The 21,364-nt window shown below is 40.6% G+C and overlaps 1 protein-coding gene across 1 annotated transcript; it reads right to left on the bottom strand.

Moving 5' to 3' along the window:
- Window positions 1–7,314: 7,314 nt before the first annotated feature.
- On the bottom strand, window positions 7,315–10,295 carry LOC107828880 (uncharacterized). The gene is made up of 5 exons (XM_016656268.2): window positions 9,790–10,295; window positions 9,381–9,704; window positions 8,896–9,274; window positions 8,040–8,177; window positions 7,315–7,938 (listed from the first exon to the last, which is right to left on the bottom strand). Exons 1-5 carry the CDS (start codon window positions 10,093–10,095, stop codon window positions 7,829–7,831), a joined length of 1,257 nt encoding a protein of 418 aa, XP_016511754.1. The 5' UTR covers window positions 10,096–10,295; the 3' UTR covers window positions 7,315–7,828.
- Window positions 10,296–21,364: the final 11,069 nt, after the last annotated feature.

Consider the following 21,364-nt stretch of genomic DNA (forward strand, 5'->3'; position numbering starts at 1 on the left):
ATGCACCTGGCATAGAAGAGCCCTGAACTGATGGAGCACGGGATGAATTCTAAGCTGGAAGGGGCACTAAGTAATGACTGGCCCTGATGAGAACTGTGAGAACCATGACCCGATGATGCCCCACGATAACCTAGACGAGCTGACTTAGCATGTTTGAATGGATGGCCTCTGCCGTGCTGAAACTGACCTCTCGAAGGAGCACCACCATAACTACCAGATCCCCGAGGCCTCTAGGCCTCTCTCTTATCTCGCTCCTGGCAACGAACTGACTCAATCTCACGAGCAATGTCAACAACCTCCTCAAAAGTAGCACCAGACACCCTCTCCCTAGTCATGAGAATACGAAGTTGATATGTGAAGCCATCAACAATCCTCTTAATCCTCTCTCTATCTCTATCGGAACCAACCAAACCGCATGACGATCTAATTCTGAGAACCTCATCTCATACTGCATCACAGTCAAATCTCCCGAATGCAACCACTCACACTGCCTGCGCAGCTCCTCTCTGTGAGACTGTGGCACATACTTCTCCAAAAAGAGAACGGAGAATTGCTGCCAGGTAAGGGGTGCTGCACCAATAGGCCTACACCTCTCATAAGCCTCCCGCCAAGTGAAGGCACCTCCAGAAAACTGAAAAGTAGTGAAAGTGACCCCGCTGGTCTCCAGAATGCCCGCTGTATGAAGAATGCTCTACACTTGTCCAAGAAACCCTAAGCATCCTCGCCCTCGGCACCACTAAAAGTCGGAGGCTGAAGTCTACCAAACCACTCCAACCTGCATTGCTTGTCCTCTAGCATAGTAGGGGATACATAGTCCTGAACAGTTGCAACTGACTGGGCTGGAGGTGCCCCCGGTGCCTGAAGTCCTTGCACGACCTGCTCAGGTGTGCGAGCGGCGGGAGTATGAGTGTCTATCCCGGCCTGAGAAGTAGCTGCGACTCTATTAATTGAGACCGCCTGAGCTAGGTCAATGCATACTGATAGAATATGAGCCAGGGCCTCTTGAAGACTCGGAATCACAATGGGAACCGCTGGTCTCTGAGCTTGTGCTGCTGAAGTGTCCGCAACTGGGACTTGATCCTGAACTAGGGCGGCTGGTGGATCTGCAGGTGCTGCCCTAGCTACTGTACGGGCTACACTCCTGCCCCTACCACGATCTCGACCGCGTCCTCAGCCTCTAGTGTCCACAGCTGGTGGTACTGGTGGTCGTCCATCCTGACCAATAGCGCGTGTCCTCACCATCTGTGAGAGAATAAAATAATAGAAGTTTAGTACTCGGATCAACAGATTCGCACGATAAGAATTTCAAGAATATAAAGTTTTTCCTAAAGGTTCTACATCCTCCCGAGGATAAATACAGACGTCTCAGGATCGATCTGCGAGACTCTACTAAACATGTTCATGACTCGTGAGACCTATGTAACCTAGGCTCTGAAACCAACTTGTCACGACCCTAAATCCAGACCCGGTCGTGATGGCACATATCGTGAAACAAGGCCAGCCGACACAACACTCAATTCATTTTTAACAGTTATAATAATACAATTTAAGTCATTAACATACAATAAATCCCAAAATTAAAAGTGAGATAGAACATTTGCGAAATTAAACACAACCCAACCCCGGGGTGTCACCAGTCATGAGCATCTAACATAAGTCTAGGAGTATAAAAACGGACTACAGAGTCTATTACAGAATCCAGTACAAGGGAAATAAAGATAAGAGGGAGAAACACTAGGCTGCGAACGCCGAGCAGCTACCTAGTGAACTCCAAATAGCCTGCTGAAAGCAATCAGCCCTTGCTAGCAGAACCCGAACTCATGTATCTGCACATAGAGTGCAAGGAGTAATGTAAGTACTCCAACTCAGTTAGTAATAAAAATAAATGAAGGCTGAGCGATAAGGAAACACGTAAAACACAGCAAAATGTTACATAGAGACAGTGAAAAACCTTTGCAAAGCAACAAAACAGTGAAATCTCATAAAAAAGCTTAGTTCAGTATAAGCTTCTTCAAAACGTCTTTTAACAATTAAACAAGTGAATGAAAAGCAGCGAGAAAAGATAAACACATAAAAATCAGCCCCTCAGGCGCAATATAAACAGAATCAGCATCTTGGGCAATAACATGGAACAACATCAGCCCCTCAGGCTATATCACATATCACATTGTGTACCCGCGCTCACTGAGGGTGTACAGACTCCGGGATGGGCCCCTTATGGCCCAAGCGCAATATCAAGTCATCTCGTGGCATAATCAATAGGCTCTCGGCCTCATATCATGCCACCTTGTGGCGTACAACTCAGGCCCTCGGCCTCATAATCATGAATCAGCTCAATACCGCTACGGCGCGTAGCCCGATCCCATAATAACCTCACAACATAGTCCCATCGGCCCTACTTAGCCAGAAATCTCAGAAAGCCACTCGGGCACCTTTAAATATGATGCTCAGCTCAAAATATCATTTAAGATGTCAAAATAGAGTAAACATGGCTGAGTTATAAAAACAGTAGGATATAGCATGACTGAGTACAAGTATAAAGTCAAAACAGTGAGGAATGGTAGTAAAAATCTCCTAAGGGTCCAAAACAGTTGGCACGAGGCCCAAATATGGCATTCAGCCCAAAACATGATGATAGCAAACAGTTTTCAATCAAATACACAATAAAACAGTCATTCGGGATGGGCTAAGTAACAACTTCATGCTCGTCATCTAACGTGTGTGTCACCTCAATATAGCACAGCGATGTGAAATCAACCTTCAGGACAACATTTACAATCATTACTCACCTCTATCTGGTCCAAACTCTAGCGCGTGATGCCCTTGCCTCTCAAATCGGCCTCCGGATGCTCCAAATCTAACCAAAATCAGTACATAAACATCAAAATGTGCTAAGGGAACAAAGCTCACTCGAAAGAAATCAAAATACAATGCAAATCCTGAAATTAATCAAACCCAATCCCCGGGCCCACGTCTCGGAATTCGATAAAATTTATATCAATCAACTCCTTATCTCCCCATGAGTTATTACATATCAAAAGTACTAAAACCCGACCACAAGTGACCCCTCAAACCCTTGCTCAAGGGTCTCCAATCTCAAGCCCTAGTTTTCCAATTTTAACCCTTAATTTCCATAAATTTTCAAGCAAAATCAGTGAAATAACACCATAAAAATGAGTTTAGAGTCCAAAAACCTTACCTCTATGAAATCCCACTTTAAATAGTTCCCTCAAGCTCAAACCCGTATAAAAATGGTGAAGAATAACTCAAAAATCGCGAAGAAAACCTTTTATACCTTCTGGCCCAGTCTTTTTGCACTTGCGGCCCTTCCTCCGCTTCTGCGGTATCGCTTCTGCGGTCAAATGCACCGCATCTGTGGTTCTCATTAATGCGCCCATTTCTGCATCTGTGATCAAGAACCCGCTCATGCGCCACCGCAGGTGCGATCAAGCAGCTGCTTCTGCGGTCCCTGCCTCACATGGCCAAATCCGATTCTGCGACCATGCGTGTGCTTCTGCGAGACCGCACCTTCAGTCCCCTAGCCGCAGGTGGGGTTATGACAGCAAATGGGAAAACTTCAACTGTCAAAAACAAACTCAATCCTTCCGTCAACCATCTGAAATCACCCCGAGGCCCCCGGGACCTCAACCAACAGCACAAACAAGTCATATACCACTATTCAAACTTATACCAATCTTCAAAACACCTCAAACAATATCAAATCAACCAAAACACATCGGATTCAATTCTAAGGTTCCAAAAATCTTCCAAATTACGCTTTTGATCAAAAAGTCTATCAAACCACGTCCGAATGACCTGAAATTCTGCACACACATTCCAAATGACACAACGGACCTACTACAACTTCTGAAATTCCATTCCGACCCCTAGATCAAAATTTTACCTACAAACCGAAAAATGCCAAAATTTTAATTTCGTCAATTCAAGCCTAAATCTACTCTGTACCTCCAAAACACATTTCGATCACGCTCCTAAGTCCCAAATCATCTTTCGAAGTTATCCGGACCATCGGAACTCACATCCGAGCCCTTTTTCACATAAGTCAACATCCGATTGTCTTTTCCAACTTAAGCTTCCTCAAAAGAGACTAAGTGTCTCAAACCTTACCAAAACCTCTCCGAACCGAGCCAACAACCCGATAACACATAATACAGCTGAAAAAGACAATAAGAAGCAGAAATAGTGAAAATGGAGTGGTAACTCATGTAACGACCGGTTGGGTCGTTACAACATTGAAGTAACATCACGTTCAGACTCCCAAGAGTAAATCATATATGTAAGAGCCTCGAAGCCACTCATCATTCATCAGTCATCAATCATGGGAAGGACGGATGTTTTGTTGGTTTGGAGCACTACTAGACTACTTTACGCCAGTTATTGTTGATCTTAAATGGCAAACGATATCTCACATGCACATTCTACACATAGTCCTGATAAGGAGAATAATACCACTTATGAGACTAGGAAAATATACATAAATTCTGGAATATGAATTTTTCTTTGTGTCTCATTATCAAACTAGTATAATTACAAGATCATGCAAAATGAAGGAAGAGCTTAGCCTTGACATACCTTAATTACTCATAAGAACTCTCAAAAAATCGTAGATAAATGTTCGAACTTGGATCATATTCAAGAGAATTATCCTTTAAGGCATGAATTCCCAATCAAAGTAAAGTAGCTTATATATTAAATGCTGACTTTCAATGACTGCTCCTCAATACATACATAACTAGATATCAATCTTCCGTTCATTGTAGAACTCATAAGAAAAAAAATTAAAAAAATATTACAAAAATCATAAACAATTTTATTGTCCACCAAAGAAAAGTTATCTTCAACTATGGCATACTAACAGTGAGTGCACCTGTAACAATGAAGACAAATCCTACACTATAAAGAGTGTACAATTTAAGATTACCAAATCAGAAAGTAGAAAAGAAGGTTTTCTAATTCGATGCAATGTATCTGCATAGTGACAAAATGCTCCTTTTTTAATTAAATAAAAAAAACAAGCCAAGGCCGCTAACTCAGATAAATGGGCGTTAAAATGAAACAGAAGATCTGAGCGTAATCTGTTTATCTAGTACGTGTTGGGAAGAAACCCCGTAAAAATAATATTCACGATATTAGCGATAAACGTAGAACACTAAGTTATGGTTAAATCAGCAAGAATAGAAATGCAGCAATAATGACACCAAGATTTTACGTGGAAACCCTTCTGAATAAGGGAAAAACCACGGCCAAGAAGAGCAACTGATATCACTATAGTGAGGAACTTTACACTGTGTAGTAACGAGTAAAAATACTCCTAAGACCACTACACCATCAAAAGAAATAAACACTCTTTTGCTTTTTCCACCTCACTACAATATCTCTCACACTCTATTTTTCTTGACAAACTATTTTCTTATAGTTTATGGAATACCTTGCTCTCTCTCTTTTATCTCTTTGCTGGTGTGATGAAATGAGAGTTGAAGTTCTCCTTTTATAGCCAAAAAACTCACTCTCTAAAGCCTACAATATTTGACAATTTGCGCACACTTTTCACAATTTCAACAAGGTTGTCTACCAAACCAAACCAAGTCAACAAAATTGGCTACTAAATCATACCAATTCAACAAGGTTAGCTACCAAACCAATATCAATTCAACAAGGTTGGCTACCAAACAATTTGAATGAGATGGACACTATCAATCTTCCCCTCCAGTCTCATTCATCTAGAGAAGGTAGCATTGTCTTCTAGTTTGAGTGCATGTCGACAAGTTCTTTGCATAGCTCGAACTTGTCTCTTGGTACCACCTTGGTCAACATATCTGCAGGATTTTCACTCGTGTAAATCTTTTTGACTTGAAGTGATTTATTCTCCACTTGCTCGCGAATCCAATAATATCTGACATCGATGTGTTTTGTTCTCGCATGGTACATGGAGTTTTTGCTCAAGTCTATTGCACTCTGACTGTCGCAATAGACAACATACTCCATCTGTCGCAATCCAAGTTCTTGAAGAAATCTGTTGAGCCATATCATCTCTTTGCCAGCTTTAGTAGCCGCAATATACTCCGTTTCAGTTGTAGATAGTGCGACACGCTTCTGCAACTTCGACTGCCATGATATAGCTCCCCCTGAATAAGTAAACAAATACAAATGAAACCTAAATAACGATTGGATCATGAGTCGCGTATGGAATCGGGTGTTTGAGGGACTAAAAAAGGTTTAACGGGTTGGAACGACTAAGATGTATCGTGGGCGGGTTATTTAAGGATCAGAACTTGTTAGAGTGAAATTTTTAATTTTGACCATAAGCAATTACCACGTCATATATAATAAAATAGTTTTTTATTCAGTAAAAGTCCGTCAGAAATAAGTGCATGAATGAGACAGATTTTTAACGATGAAGGCGGTATTTACAAAATAGATGGACGAAAGGTATTTTAAACCTAAGCGAATAGGTTAGGGGCAGTTTACCCCTTTAGCGAAGAAATAAATTCGAACACAAACAAAAGAAATAAGAGCATGAGAGAAGGTATATATATATATATATAGAAACAAACACAAGTATCATGAGAGCAAATGCTGAGTTTAAACTAAGATTTAGAGAAATCAACGAATAATGAAGAGTTTACTAGAAATAGATTTCAAATATATTTTGAAACTTGAAAAGATATGGGGGGAGTACAAAATAAGAATGCATAGCATGGGTAAAGAGGAAGTCTGACCAAGTCAAAAACATGCACAGCAAGGAAGGCGTCACCATATCACAACTACTAAAAATGTTTCCCACTCTTCCCTTTCAAATATTTCAAATGTTGTACCTTTCAAATGAAAGAAGAAAAACGACGTCGCTGGGTTGTAAACCAGGGCCCCGTCGACTCAAATCCGACTCGTACGGCACGGTCACGCAAAAGCTGCATCTTCTTTCGTATGTCTCTCTCTCTTTTCTTTTAACCTTTCCCTTTTCCATAATCTTTGAATCTTTACTGCAATTGTGCGTACTCAAGTTATTAGCTTAAAACTTTAATTCCTGTTAATTTAGTCTTTCATGGTTTTACTTATACATCACACGACAAATTCATATAGGAACACTGTACTCATGTTTATAGAGTATTCTATAGAAAATTAATATAAATGATTAATGAATAATATAATTAGTTTTTTTGAGCCTCTCATTATAAAAAGGGCATTTTTCTCCCAACTCATTTTCACTAATGCCAGAGTTCTCTGTTGCAAAATGAGATCCCACATGGACAACAAAAGCAATAGCAATACAAGGGTGTCGAACAGAGCTCAATCTTTTATGTGACAAACTTAGAAAACATTATCTTGTTATTGTAGTATATATATATATATATATATATATATATATAGCGATATGCATTACAAGGAGGGTTATGGATCTGCATCTTCAAGCCTACAAAGTTTACCATCTGGCCATTGCAATGAAACTTTCACACAAGATGCATTCCACTTATTATACAAACAAAAATTGAGGGAAACTCCCCTGTTCTACCCCCTATGTGCTGCTTGATATTCTTTATCAGGCACCCAAAATAAAATACCCCCAAGGACATAATCGTCATTAACACTTAATATTCTAATAAACTAAACATCACTTATTGCCTTTCTTCTGATTACCAGGAACCATTTCCTTGTAATTCAGACATTTTGTTTTTCACAAAATAGTACTTGTTTTGGATATTCTATCACTGGATTATCTACTTTCTACTTGCAATCCTTCCTAAAACCAAAAGGGAATTAACCTAAAGACCATTTCCGGATAAACCTTTAAAGCTAATAATAAAGAAAGTCAGTACGTCCATTCCTGAGGAAGGCGTACTTCAAGATTCATTGTTCCTTCTTGTTGTAGATTTCTCCTCTGTTGTGCAAGCAATGCATTTCTCCTAGCCATTATTATTTCTGCACAACAATATCATTGCAATATTAATACCTTACAATGAATAGGACGCATAAATTAATTTAAGACTTGAAGATTCACTTGTTCCAGCATTTATGCATACCATATTCAGAATTGAACCGTGGTGGTTGAGGAAGAGCATGAGGCTGGTGCTGGTGTTGAGAAGGAATGCCATTTAAGCCATCAATGTTCTTATTCAAAGACTCAACAACCCTAGCAGGAAGCCAAGCAGTGGAACACCCTGTATATGCAGCAGAGGCAGAAAGCAGAGCATTTAATACCAACTTGTTGGTTTTGTAAAACAAGGACATATGACACTACCAAAGCAGATATTAAAACCAGATTTACTTCCTGGAATATACTCCAATAATTACCAACAGGAATGTCATTAAGCGACAATGAAAACATACTGTCAATGTATCTATTTAATTTTGAATTAAAAACAACTTGTAATCTGTCAAACCCAGGATAGAAAAACAAAAGACAAAAGCCAGAATACTGTAGGGAAAAATACATGCCAATGCAGCAACAAGTCATAAAGCAATAAAGCACTTTTTTTCTTTTCTTTTCTTTTTTGGCTTTTTTCTATAGTAGCCGAAAGGGTATTTGAGAGTGGAAAATAAAATAAAAAAACCAGCTCAGATTCAACGAGGAACAAGGACAAAACAGCAGAAAAAGAAACTGCAATGTGGCAGCTCCGACTTGACAGCGACGGGACCTAGCTAAGAACAAGGGGAAAAAGCCTGCATTGCTTTATTTGATTGGACGAGTTATTTCATTTTTCCATTTTAATAAATTTTAATAACATGAGTAGTCAAAAGAAAATTGCTTTACTTTCATGAGCAACACACTAGGCAAACATTGAGATAATACCGCTAATCTCAGAAAATGACAATATACAAAAGCAATTAAAGTTCAAAAATATTTGAAAATAAACAGCTGGAACAGAGACGAAGTACCTGGTTTCTTGCGAGAATCAGTAGAATTCTGGCTACAATATCTCCTAGGCAGAAAAACGCCAGTGCCAGCGCACTCCCTCTTCTTCACAACGCCACAGTTACCAGATCCACCCATGTGACCCGCTCGCATACCCGACCCGGATTGTCCTTGATAGTGATTTTGCTGCTCAAATGGCAGAGCAGACCATCCTGTTTGACCCGAATCACCCACTACCCTTCCACACCTGTTACTCTCCACAAACCCTCCAACTCCAAATCCAGACCTTAAGCCTCTATTTTGACAGACAGGCTGCTCGTTAAACCATCCATTCTTCACTTGCCTATTCAACATGGCACTGCTCTGTTGCCTCGCCATTTGCTCTCTTCTGGCTTGCTCCAACTACAGAAAATAAAATTAGTAATTAGACAAACCTTGACCACTGAGGTTACACTGAAACTTTTCAAACAGAAAAATTGCATACACAAATGAACAGGGAATAGCATACATGAGTATTATTACTGAAGCAAGAGTTGGGGGATTTCATGGGGGCTGAAGTGTGGACCGGATGATGGACGCTTCGAGGCGGTCCAGGAAGTCCTTGATTTCGGGTGGGTCTAAACCAGCCATGCATCTTCATCCTTGCAACTTGGCCCGCTGCTTGGTATATCAGATTCCAAGCATCATTTTGAGCACCAAGCGGCGAAGTTGGGGGAGAAGACACCTGAGAAAGCCCGTTAGGGCTACCATCGCTAGACCCGGAGCTCCGAACCGACCAGCTTCCAATTTGGGCAAGGGTTGATTGAGGTGAACCAGAGTGCACCCAATTTTTCTGAGTCACAGCAAAGTGCAAAACGTTAGAAATAGAAAGAGAAGAAACAGAAATATGTATGTAAATATTTGTATGAAGCCAATACCTCGATTTGATGCTGGGAAAGGTTTGAGTTAAGAGTCGTGCGGGTTAGCTGACGAGTTAACCCAGCAAGAGCGTCTTCCTCATCGCTTTCTGTCTCAGTGGAACCAGCAAAAGAGTCAACAGGAGAACCCAACACCGTCGGACAAAAATCATAAGGGAAATCAGTGGGGAAACAGAGATTCAAGTCTGAGAAATCGTTCCTGTGTCCCTCCGTCTTCTTCAAGTTACCATGTCCCATGAGTATTTCGTCGTCCGTTAGGAACTCAGAAGGCAACCAAAACTCTGGTTCTTCAAATTTACAAGCCATGGCAGAAATCAAAAAATAACAAAGTGGTTGGAGGGAGAAAATCAAGTTTGAAGATATGAGTAGTACAAGAGGTTGCTGGTTGAAGAAGATATAATAATGAAGTGTGGGGTATTTTAGGATTATGAGAGGGGCCCAAAGGCAAAGGGAGAAAAAGGAGAAAAGAGGAAAACAGGGAAAGAAGTGGAGGAATGTTGAGGACAGTAGAAGGTTGCTTTTATTAAGGTTTCAGGGTTATTTTGAGACACGCATTCAAAAATCAAATGGCGTTCCTTTCTTTATTTATTGATTTATTATTCCTTGCTATGTTAAGGGTAGTGGGGTGGGCCCATTTAGTAGGGGTTCTAAGGAAAAAAAGTTGCCCTTAATTCATGCAATTAATGGGAAACAGAAGCAATTACATTTGTCCTTTCTCATGCAAATTTGTTGCCACCTGGCGTATACCACGCACTACAATGGTAACTACAGTTACCACTTAAATCGCTTTGGATTACGTTCCAGCATTTTCTATCCAGCAAAATACATATACTTGGTTTATAGACGATCTCATCATCTTAAGAAAGTTGCATTCACTCGCCTGCCATGTAAATTTTCGTGTCCGTGTGATAATAGTCTCGGGTTTCACAGGGAAAACGACTAACATAATTGCTCCAGGAGCCGAGGTGCCACCGATTAATCTCGGGGAAGCATTAGTTGTCGATCCGGTCGATGTCAGTTTACTCGTTGCTTTAAATGCGGACCTGGGTGTGGACCCCGAAGGGAGTGTACGCAGGAAAGGCCGATCTGGTGGCCAAGGTACACAGGGCAGAGGAGATGAAGGAGTTAGTCTCCATGTGATATTCGAGATGCTACAGGCTCAGCAGGCCGCTATCGCTCAGCTTCAAAATCTCATAGAACTCAGAGTGGGGTTGAGCCGGAAATCACTCGTCGTACCAAGCCAGTGCTAAAAAGGTCGATTGGTAACGGATCGGGGACCGATCCTGCAATAATAAAAATGCTCAAGGAGCTCACCAAGAGAATCGAGTCAGGAGAGAAGAAAATCGAAGCTAATGATAAAAAAGTGGAGACATACAACTCTCGAGTTGATCAGATACCGGCGGCACAACCAATCTTGAAAGGGATGGATTCGAAGAAGTTTATACAAAAGTTGCTTTCTCAAAGTGCGGCTTCGAATCCTATTCCAAAGAAGTTTCATATGCCAGACGTACCCAAATATAACGGGACCATCAATCCCAACGAGCATGTTACTTCATATACATATGCCATCAATGGTAACGATTTAGAAGATGATGAAATCAAATTTGTGCTATTGAAAAAGTTCGGAGAGACCCTTTCAAAAGGAGCAATGATTTGGTATCACAACCTGGCGCCAAATTCCATCGACCCATTTGCCATGTTAGCGGATTATTTCGTAAAGGCACACACCGGGGCCATAAAGGTCGCAACAAGAAAATCGGACATTTTCAAGGTAAGACAAAAAGATAATGAAATGTTGAGGGAGTTCGTGTCCCGATTTCAAATGGAACGTATGGAGTTACCATCGGTCACAGATGATTGGGCCGTTCAAGCTTTTACCCAAGGGTTGAACAAGTGGAGTTTGATAGCATCACGTCAGTTGAAACAAAATTAGATCGACATCCAACTGTAACATAGGTAGATGTGCTCAATTGATATCAATCGAAGATCAGGGTCGAGGACGACCAATTAGGAACCTCTTCCGGTTCAGTACATCCAAATAGGTTGAAAGTTAAAGCCCATAGGGACGTCGACAAGGAGCCGAGGCCGAACAGAGAATGATATCAACCATATACCGTAGATTGAAGGAACAATGTTTCAGGATGCAATTCCGCTAGGAATGATCGAAGAAGTGATCGAGGATAGAAATCTCGGGGACTTATGAGCAAAAGTGGTTTTGATAAGTATGTCGATCCCGCAAAGGCACCTCGGTTATTGGAATATAACTTTAGTGTCGATGCATCGGGTATTGTATCGGCAATCGGAAAAATCAAAGATACTAGGTGCCCAGACCGATACAGACCGGTCCTCCCAAAGAAACCCAAATTTAATTTGCAAGTATCATGGCACGCATGGTCACAAGACCGAGGACTGCAGGCAATTAAGGGAGGAGGTAGCCCGTTTATTCAACGAGGGCCACTTTCGAGAGTTCCTCAGTAATCGAGCCAAGAATCATTTTAGAGAAAAGGACGCCAACAGAAAAAATGAATAGGAGGAACCCCAACATGTCATTCATATGATCGTCGATAGGGTCGACATTCCATAGGGACCACATTCAAATGCACAAAGGTATCAATCACTAGGGAAAAACGAACCCGAGATTATGTGTCCGAAGGCTCCTTATCATTCAACGACAAAGAAGCAGAAGTCATTTCTCATCCCCACATTGACGCTCTGGTAATTTCTCTCTTATTAAATAATGTTCAAGTTAAGCGTGTTTTAGTGGATCCAGGTAGCTCGGCGAATATCATCCGATCGAGGGTCGTGGAGCAGCTCGGCCTACAAGATCAAATCGTGCCCGCAACTCGGGTCTTAAACGGCTTCATTATGTCCAGTAAAACAACTAAAGGGGAGATTACTCTACCGGTAAGCATGGCTAGAACCATTCAAGATACCAAGTTCCACGTGATCAAGGGCGACATGAGGTACAATGCCTACTGGGAAGGCCTTGGATCCACAATATGAGGGCAGCCCCTTTGACTCTCCATCAAATGATGAAATTCTCGATGTCGGATAGTGTAAAAACAGTATACGGGGAGCAGCATACTGGAAAAGAAATGCTTGCGGTCAACGAGGTAACAGCGATATCAGCGTTATCAACCTCAGAAAAGTCGAGCATCAAAGGTAAACAGGAAGCTAAACAGGAAGCTAAACAGCAATCACAGCCACCAGCCTCGATCGAATTGGGGAAGCAGGAGATAGAAGAAGAAGAGGAGGATTTTCTAACCTCTCGTACCTTTACTGTTCCCTAAGATTCAGACGCTACCAAATCAACGGTCGAAGAGCTGGAACAGGTTATATTGATAGAGTACCTACCCGAGCGAAAGGTATACCTAGGAACGAGATTAACTCCCGAACTCTAGAAAAAGCTTATTCAATTTCTTATTGATAATATAAATTGTTTTTCTTGGTCACATTTAGATATGACAGGGATCCCATCGAAGATACCGATGCATCGGCTAAGCATAGACCCTAGGTTCAAACCGGTGAAGCAAAAGAGAAGACTTCAGTCTGAGGTAATAGCACGCATTCATAAAGGACGAGGTAGCTAAACTTCTTAAAATACGGTCAATTCGGGAGGTGAAATATCCTGAATGGTTAGCCAATGTAGTCGTGGTCCCTAAAAAGGGGAACAAACTTCGAATGTGTGTAGACTATAAAGATTTAAATAAGGCATGCCCTCAAAGATTCTTTTCCACTACCTAACATCGATCGCACGATCGACGCCATGGCTGGCCACGAGATCCTTACCTTTTTCGATGCCTATTCCGTGTACAATCAAATTCAAATAAACCCAGAAGATCGGGAAAAGACTTCATTTATCACCAAGTATGGAACATATTGTTATAATATAATGCCTTTCGGGCTAAAAAATGCAGGAGTTACTTATCAACGCCTAGGAAATAAAATGTTCGAAGAATAAATAGGTAAGTCAATGAAAGCTTATATCGATGACATGCTAGTTAAGTCCTTGCGCGCAGAGGGCCATTTAGCTCATTTGCAGGAAACGTTCGAGATTTTGAGGAAATATAACATGAAACTCAACCCCGAGAAATATGCTTTCGGGGTTGGTTCAGGCAAATTTCTGGGCTTATGGCATCGAATCGGGGGATCGAGATCAATCCCGATAAAATCAAGGCCATTGAAGACATCACCGTCGTGGACAGTGTAAAAGCTGTGCAGAGGCTGACTAGACGGATAGATGTTTTAGGCCAATTCGTCTCGAGGTCGTCGGATCGAAGCCATATATTTTCCTCTCTACTCAAAAAGAAGAACGATTTCGCCTGGACCCCGAAATACCAACAGGCATTAGAGAAATTGAAGGCGATACCTGTCGAGCCCACCACTGCTTCACACTCCAGAGGAAGATGAGAAACTTTGCTCGTACATCAGAAATTACGATAAGTCGTGTCCTAGTTTGAGAAGAGCAAGGTACGCAATTTCCCGTTTATTATGTAAGTCGAACCTTAGGAGAAGCAGAAACTAGATATCCACACTTAGAGAAATTGGCACTTGCACTGATAAGCGCCTCTAGAAAGTTAAAACCATACTTTCAATGTCACCCCATAAGCGTGTTAATCGCTTATCCACTTCGTAATATTTTGCACAAGCCCGAACTATCAGGGCAATTAGCCAAATGGGCCGTCGAACTCAGTGGGGACGATATCGAGTATCAACCCCCTATCAAGTCTCAAATTTTAGTAGACTTTATGGTCGATTTCATGCTAACCCTCGTGCCCGAAGTTGAAAAGAAACTCTTGTTTAAATTGGGCACATCATCGGGGGTATGGACCATTTTCACAGACGGTGCTTCGAATGTGAAGGGGTTCGGGCTAGGCATCGTTTTGAAGCCGCCCACGGGTATCACTATTAGGCAGTATATCAAAACTTCTAGGTTGACTAACAATGAGGCGGAGTACGAGGCCATGATTGTAGGTCTCGAGCTAGCTAAAAGTTTGGGAGCAGAAGTCATTAAAGCCAAGTGTGACTCTTTACTAGTGGTGAACCAAGTAAACAAAACAATCAAAGTTCGAGAGGATAGAATGCAAAGGTATTTGGACAAGTTGCAGGTAACTTTGCACCGTTTCAAAGAATGGACTTTACAACATGTACCTCGAGAACAAAACAGTGAGGCCGATGCACTTGCAAATCTGGGGTCATCGGTCGAGCAAGATGAGATTAGCTCAGGGACTGTCGTTCAACTCTCGAGATCTGTGATCGAGGAAGGTCATGCCGAGATAAACTCTACAAGCTTAACATGGGATTGGAGGAATAAATATATTGAATACTTGAAGAACGGAAAGCTCCCATCGGACCCTAAAGAGTCGAGGGCCCTACGAACCAAAGCTACTCGATTCACATTGGATGAAGATGGAACATTATACAAAAGGACATTCGATGGACCATTGGACCAGGAGACACTGATTATGTTTTACGAGAGGTCCATGAAGGCACTTGTGGGAACCATTCCGGCGTTGAATCATTGATTCACAAAATAGTTAGAGCAGGATACTACTGGGATAGCATGGAAAAAGGCACTAATGAGTTTTTTCGAAAATGTGATAAATGTCAAAGGTTCGCATCGATGATCCATCAGCTCGGAGAATAACTTTATTCAGTCCTATACCCCTAGCCATTCATGAAATGGGGGATGGATATCGCCGGCCCTCTGCCATCGGACCTAGGTAAAGCAAAGTTCATTTTGTTTATGACTAACTACTTCTCTAAATGGGTGGAAGCACAAGCCTTCGAAAAAGTCATAGAAAAAGAAGTTATAGACTTCATCTGGGATCATGTCGTATGCCGATTCGGGATACCTGCCGAAATCGTATGCGACAACGGAAAGCAATTCATCGGTAGCAAGGTAACGAGGTTTCTTGAAGAACATAAAACAAAAAGGATCTCATCGACGTTGTATCATCCAAGTGGAAACGGACAAGTCGAGTCAACGAACAAAACTATCATTCAGAATCTAAAGAAGAGATTGAACGACGCCAAGGGAAAATGGAGAGAAATTCTACCCAAGGTCCTTTGGGCCTATCAAACAATATCGAAGTCCAATGATGGTGCAACCGCGTTCTCCTTAGTATATGGCTCTGAGGCCTTGATTCCAGTCGAAGTCGGAGAACCTAGCGCCAGATTTTGACATGCAACGGAAGAATCAAATCACGAGGCTATGAATACTAGCCTCGAACTATTGGATGAAAAATGAGAAGTTGCACTCGTTTGGATGGCTGCGCAAAAGCAAATAATCGAGAGATATTATAATAGGAGAACCAACCTTCGCCATTTTAGAATCGGGGACTTAGTTCTAATGAAAGTCACACTCGATACTCGAGACCCGAATAAAGGGAAACTAGGCCCAAATTGGGAAGGGCCATATCGGGTCCTCGGTGTCATCGAAAAGGATCTTACAAACTTGGCACAATGGAGGGCGAACAATTGCCAAATAATTGGAATATATCATTCCTCAAAAGGTATTATTGCTAAGGTGTGACTTTCTCCTTTTCCATTTGTATTTGATACTAACTTATTGCATGTGTTCGATCGAAGACGTCGGGAAACCCTTCAACACGAGGACCTTAGATTTTAAAGCACACATTGCATTCTTTTTCCCTTAGATCAATTTTTATCCCAAATGAGTTTTTTCGACGAGGTTTTTAACGCGGCAACAATTATGTGCCACCTGAGAAAAATTCAACAGTATCCAAGGATTCTTTACAATCAACATCGAATATAGGGGGCATCACCCTCGGATGTTATATTTTTGAAGAAAATACTTCATGTCAAAGGGTATCGATAGGGAAACTTTGTAATAGGCCAAACAGTCAAATGAACCGTGTCCATATAGATTAGTCGAGTGTTGATACCCAATTTTTCCCTAGGTAATTTTATACCCAAAATATTTCCAAAATAGCATATATGTGCATATATCAGCACACCCAAGAGTTTTGGTATTTTTAATGATTTTTAAAACCAAGTTATTGCCTATTTTAATACCATAAATCCAATAATTGTTCCCACAATTATTATTTTTGGTGAATAACTTATTTTATCCTCATATTTACACCAAAATACAATTAAGATGATTTTTGCACATTTTTACAAATTCGCTTGGCATTTTTAAAAGCTAAATTGCATATAATTGCAATTATAGCCTATTTTGTAATTGATAGCATCTTATAATTATAAAATTAACCCCAACATTTTTTAATTAATACTTATATGATATTTGTTTACCCAATACTTTTAATTTGTTCTTAAAATCGTAATTGCTATTTTTTATAAAACAAAATGGGAAAAGTGGCTATTTACAATCTAGCCTCAATTGTATTTCAATTTCAGCCAATTTGGCACCCCTAATTAACCTAACTCAGCCCCAAATTCGAGCCCAAACTACACAGCCCAATTACCTTTAACCCGACCCAGCACCTACTCAACCGACCCAGCCCATAACCCCGTTCAATCTCGGCCGTTGATCACTTAGATCAACGACCACCATTGATTTTTTCCTTTTTAATTTCAAACGACCCCTAAACCTAACCCATTCTTCAGAGACGCCGCCTTTGAATCCCTTCTTTCTCTCAACTCTCTCTCAACCCACCCCAAACCCTAGCCGTCGCCTCTCATTGAAACCCTAATCCATGGCTTTCTAGGCTCATCGGAGACCTGTACCAGCCTCTACGTGCTCGTCTTTGAGGTCCTATGACCAGATCTTGAAGGGGTTTCGACCAAGACTTTGCTTGATGATTGTTCTCCGGTCGTCTTCAACCTTTGTCCAGGCCAGCCATGGCTATTCGAGTTCGATCTTCGACTTTCCTGCTTAGATCGATGGTTTTCAAAGCCTTTCTCATCGCCTGGGTTTCTTACGAAATCCTAATCTCTAAGGTTCCTTCGATTTTATTTCAGATTTGCCCCGGATATATATGTATTTAAACTTTCTAACCATCTTTCTCAAAGTTTCTTTAATTTTTTGCTTTCAAAAGTCTTTATTCTTTAATTAGGGTCTTATGTTAAGGTATTTCGAATCTCTTATGATTCTCGACATGTTTTACTGTGTTTTGCTTGTGTTGTTTTCTATTTGAGTTAGCATGTTTGAAACCCCAATTCTTGAGATTTTGTTTGAGTTTCTTAGTCTGTTTGTTAACATTCGTTTACCTTGTTTTTCTATCTGAGTTATCATGTTGAAAACCCTAATTTTTGGGTTTTATTCGAGATTCTGAATTTGTTTGCTTGTTTCACTTGTTTATCGCCTCTAAACCTGACTGATTTTGAAAATCCTAGTTCTTTGGGGGTCTATTTGAGTTCCTGAAGTTCTTCGTCTGTTGAAATTGCTCAATGTGATTCCTTTACTTCAACTCTCTTTTTTCTTTATGTGACTCTTTTGGTTCTGAGTTCTTGCTACCTGTCAAACTCGACTATGATTTTCACTCGACCCTTTGCATGCCTCTTATCCTTTTCTCTATTATTAAACCACTGAAACCTGACTATCATGCTTCGAATGCTTGCTCTATGCTACTACTGTATGTTGTTTCTTTTTCCATAGCTTGGCCTCACATGTCTATTACTTGTGCATTCCTTTATATACTGAGTCCCTTCTGTGATTGATTTTCAAACTCATAACTGATTTCAAAACTTTGCCCTCTTACTCGCCTGTTAAGGGTTAATTGATTCTCTTTCTTGGTTTGGCCTTACTAAACCCTTTCCAAAAATAAGTACAATCCTGTACTTGGACTTAAATATCTATTGTATGATTTTACTGCTCCTTTTATGGCAACAACCATTCGGCTTATAGACTGATTTTCTTTCCTTATTTTTGATCCTGTTAGTATCCGTTTGAACAATAATCCCTTGATTAAAGGGAAGTCTTGTGTTAATTGATTCTGATTGTGATCATGCCCATATTTGTGTTAAAGCTATACTTGTTACCTTATTCTTTACTCGTTTTCAAAACTATAAATACCTATACTCTTCTCTTTCAAAGACACGAACACACACAGCATAAGTCACCACTTCTTCTCTCAAATACACTTAGGTTTTCTAAAAAAGCATTCGAGTTTTCTCTGAACTCATAAGCTCTCTTCTCTGATTGTGTTTTGGCTGCAAGTATTCCGCTTCTCTTTGTGCTTACTATTCTGCAACTGGTATGTCTCTTCTTGTTTAAATTCTGCCTCTCTCTTATGTGTTTATGCTTCAGTCTTCTCTTTGTTTATTTTATTGCTTTTTGCAAGTTTGTTTATTCCTGCTCCTATATGAATCCCCATCCCTAAACCCTTTGTATGTTGTGTTATGGTTCAGAAAACATGACAACACTTGATATTGTTGTTCATGTATATGGACTGGACTCCCTGAGTCCTAAACTCTTTCAATTCCCATTCCCCTTTCCCTTTATGTGTATTCTGAGCCTAAGACTTTAGTCTGGCAGTGTCCTAATCACTGTCCAGACCATAGTCTGACATTCAATAGGTCTGTGCTCTTCTTTGTTGGCTGAACAGGCCTGGTCAGGGGTGTGCCAGCCTATCCTATGGCTAGGCATGACCACCAGCCTGCCATGGCACTCCCTAACCCCCCCTCTTGTACTTGCACTCATTCTTAGAAACTAAGTTCTGCCCCTCTCTTGTGAGCCTTGCCTTGGGACCCCCTGAGCTCCCTCTGAACTTGGACACCTGAGGGTTGCCCTTCCACACTACACTATAACTCTTTCTAATTAATATCTTGGGTGTAAGCACTGCCTGGAGTTCTTGAAACTCCTTGGATCTTTGAAACACCCTAGATAAGAGAAGGCTTTAAAAATCTGGATCTCGGAAGTGGTTCAATCTCATATTGTTAGATACTAAGTCAGAATTAGGCTGCTCGGATGTAGCTGTAATTTCTGATGTATTTTTATTTCTGTCTTATTTTTCTGGTCTGTAATAATCTGTATAAACTCGGGGATCTAGTGAAAAGGGGAGGGGATTTACTTTTATGCACAAAATGGTAGAAACCATGCCTATAGGACTTTTACTATTAATCTATGCAATCTCACAAGTAGAAACCATGCCTATAGGATCTAACCTTCTAATTTCTGCAACTATGCATACAGATACCATGCCCATAGGGATTTGCATTTCTGCATTTATAATGACATTAGGCAAACCGTTAGGTTTAATGATAAATCAACATATAGATATCATGTTTATAAGGCTATTAACGTTTGAAAGGTATTAAAATAAGTAACTCGTATAGATCATGCCTAAAGGAACTTCAAATCAGAATTGTTTCACTCGTCTAAAACAGTACTGACCATTTTTGCTAAAACAAGCGACTTTCTGCACGTTTTCTGAACCCTTAAAACTTTTCTTGCAACCAAATCAGTGCATATTTTCTGAAAACTTACTGCTTTCCTGATAATTTGACAAACATTTTTTCAAATCAATCTGAATTCACTTCTTTATACTTATCTGATAAACCTTTTGAATCAGTCTGCAATTCAGTTCTTTTGTTAAAACTTGGCAACTCTTTTCTTAAACAAGTATGTTTTCTGAAACTCGTTTTAAACCATTTTCTTTGTATTAAGTCTGCAATCTTTTCTGAAACTTATCTTATTCTGCAACTCCTTTACAATAAGTAGTTTTGTCCCACACTTAAGGTAAAGTTGACTAATTAGAGTGGCTCAGTCTTTGACAACTGCATTCGAGTGAGCCTAATGCGTACTTCCTGTCTAAAAGTATGTGTTGAATTAGTTCGCTTATCACTTTAATTTTTAAAGACCAAACCAGTACATGCAAGACATGCTAAACTCTATGGCTTATCTGATTTAAGGAGGTTTACTTGAGCCTTACTTGCTTATCTGCCTCCACTTTTACTTGTATTATGTGTTTTGATTGACGCCTTAGTATTTTGTCCTATGAAACTCTCATAAGGCCCCAAATCACTTTCCCTTTAGGATTAGTAGTCCTAAATGCCTCCGGGACTGATAGGATTGGGACGGGTACTACCATACAATAAGTAACGAAACTTTTCGCGCTTTAATACTTTAACGGGGTGGGAAGGGTAGAATATGGATATGATGACCGGTGCGCTAATATCACGTGCGACCCCTCTTCTGAGGAGTGATTGCCGGATATTGCATTGATGTGATCCATATTATCGGTAAACCTAGGACCCCTTTCCCCTTTACTTGTTAATTTTTTAAGTTTTCTTTTAAAACTAATTTTCTAAACTCTCTACTTCTTCAACTCTTAAACTTGTTTGCAAACTATGTGAAGCCCTTTGCTTTATTTTTCTACTTGTCTTCTTAAAGTCATAATTGTAGCATGGCCGGGAACCATACTTGTGGATCCTGAGGGGTGCCTAACACCTTCCCCTCGGGATAATTTCTAGCTCTTACCCTAATCTCTGGTCTCTTCATCTCAAACTCTTCTAAAAAGTGTCCTAATGCACTATAATCATTAGGTGGCGACTCTTAAACTTCTAAACCCAATTCTCGAAAGGGAATAGAGTTGTCCTCCCAATGACGTATGCTCGATTTTGACCCATAGAAAAAGGGGGCGTCGAC

The sequence above is a fragment of the Nicotiana tabacum genome, chromosome 6, assembly GCF_000715075.1.
Source record: "Nicotiana tabacum cultivar K326 chromosome 6, ASM71507v2, whole genome shotgun sequence".
Classification (NCBI taxonomy): Eukaryota; Viridiplantae; Streptophyta; class Magnoliopsida; order Solanales; family Solanaceae; genus Nicotiana; species Nicotiana tabacum.

Bases quoted from the DNA above. Each gene is read 5' to 3' on its own strand.
- LOC107828880 (XM_016656268.2), bottom strand. From the start codon at position 10,095: ATGGCTTGTAAATTTGAAGAACCAGAGTTTTGGTTGCCTTCTGAGTTC. The intron at 9,275-9,380 runs GTATGCTATTCC...TATTTTCTGTAG, and splicing joins GCTTCAGTAATAATACTCAT to TTGGAGCAAGCCAGAAGAGA. The intron at 8,178-8,895 runs GTACTTCGTCTC...CTGCATATACAG, and splicing joins TGATTCTCGCAAGAAACCAG to GGTGTTCCACTGCTTGGCTT.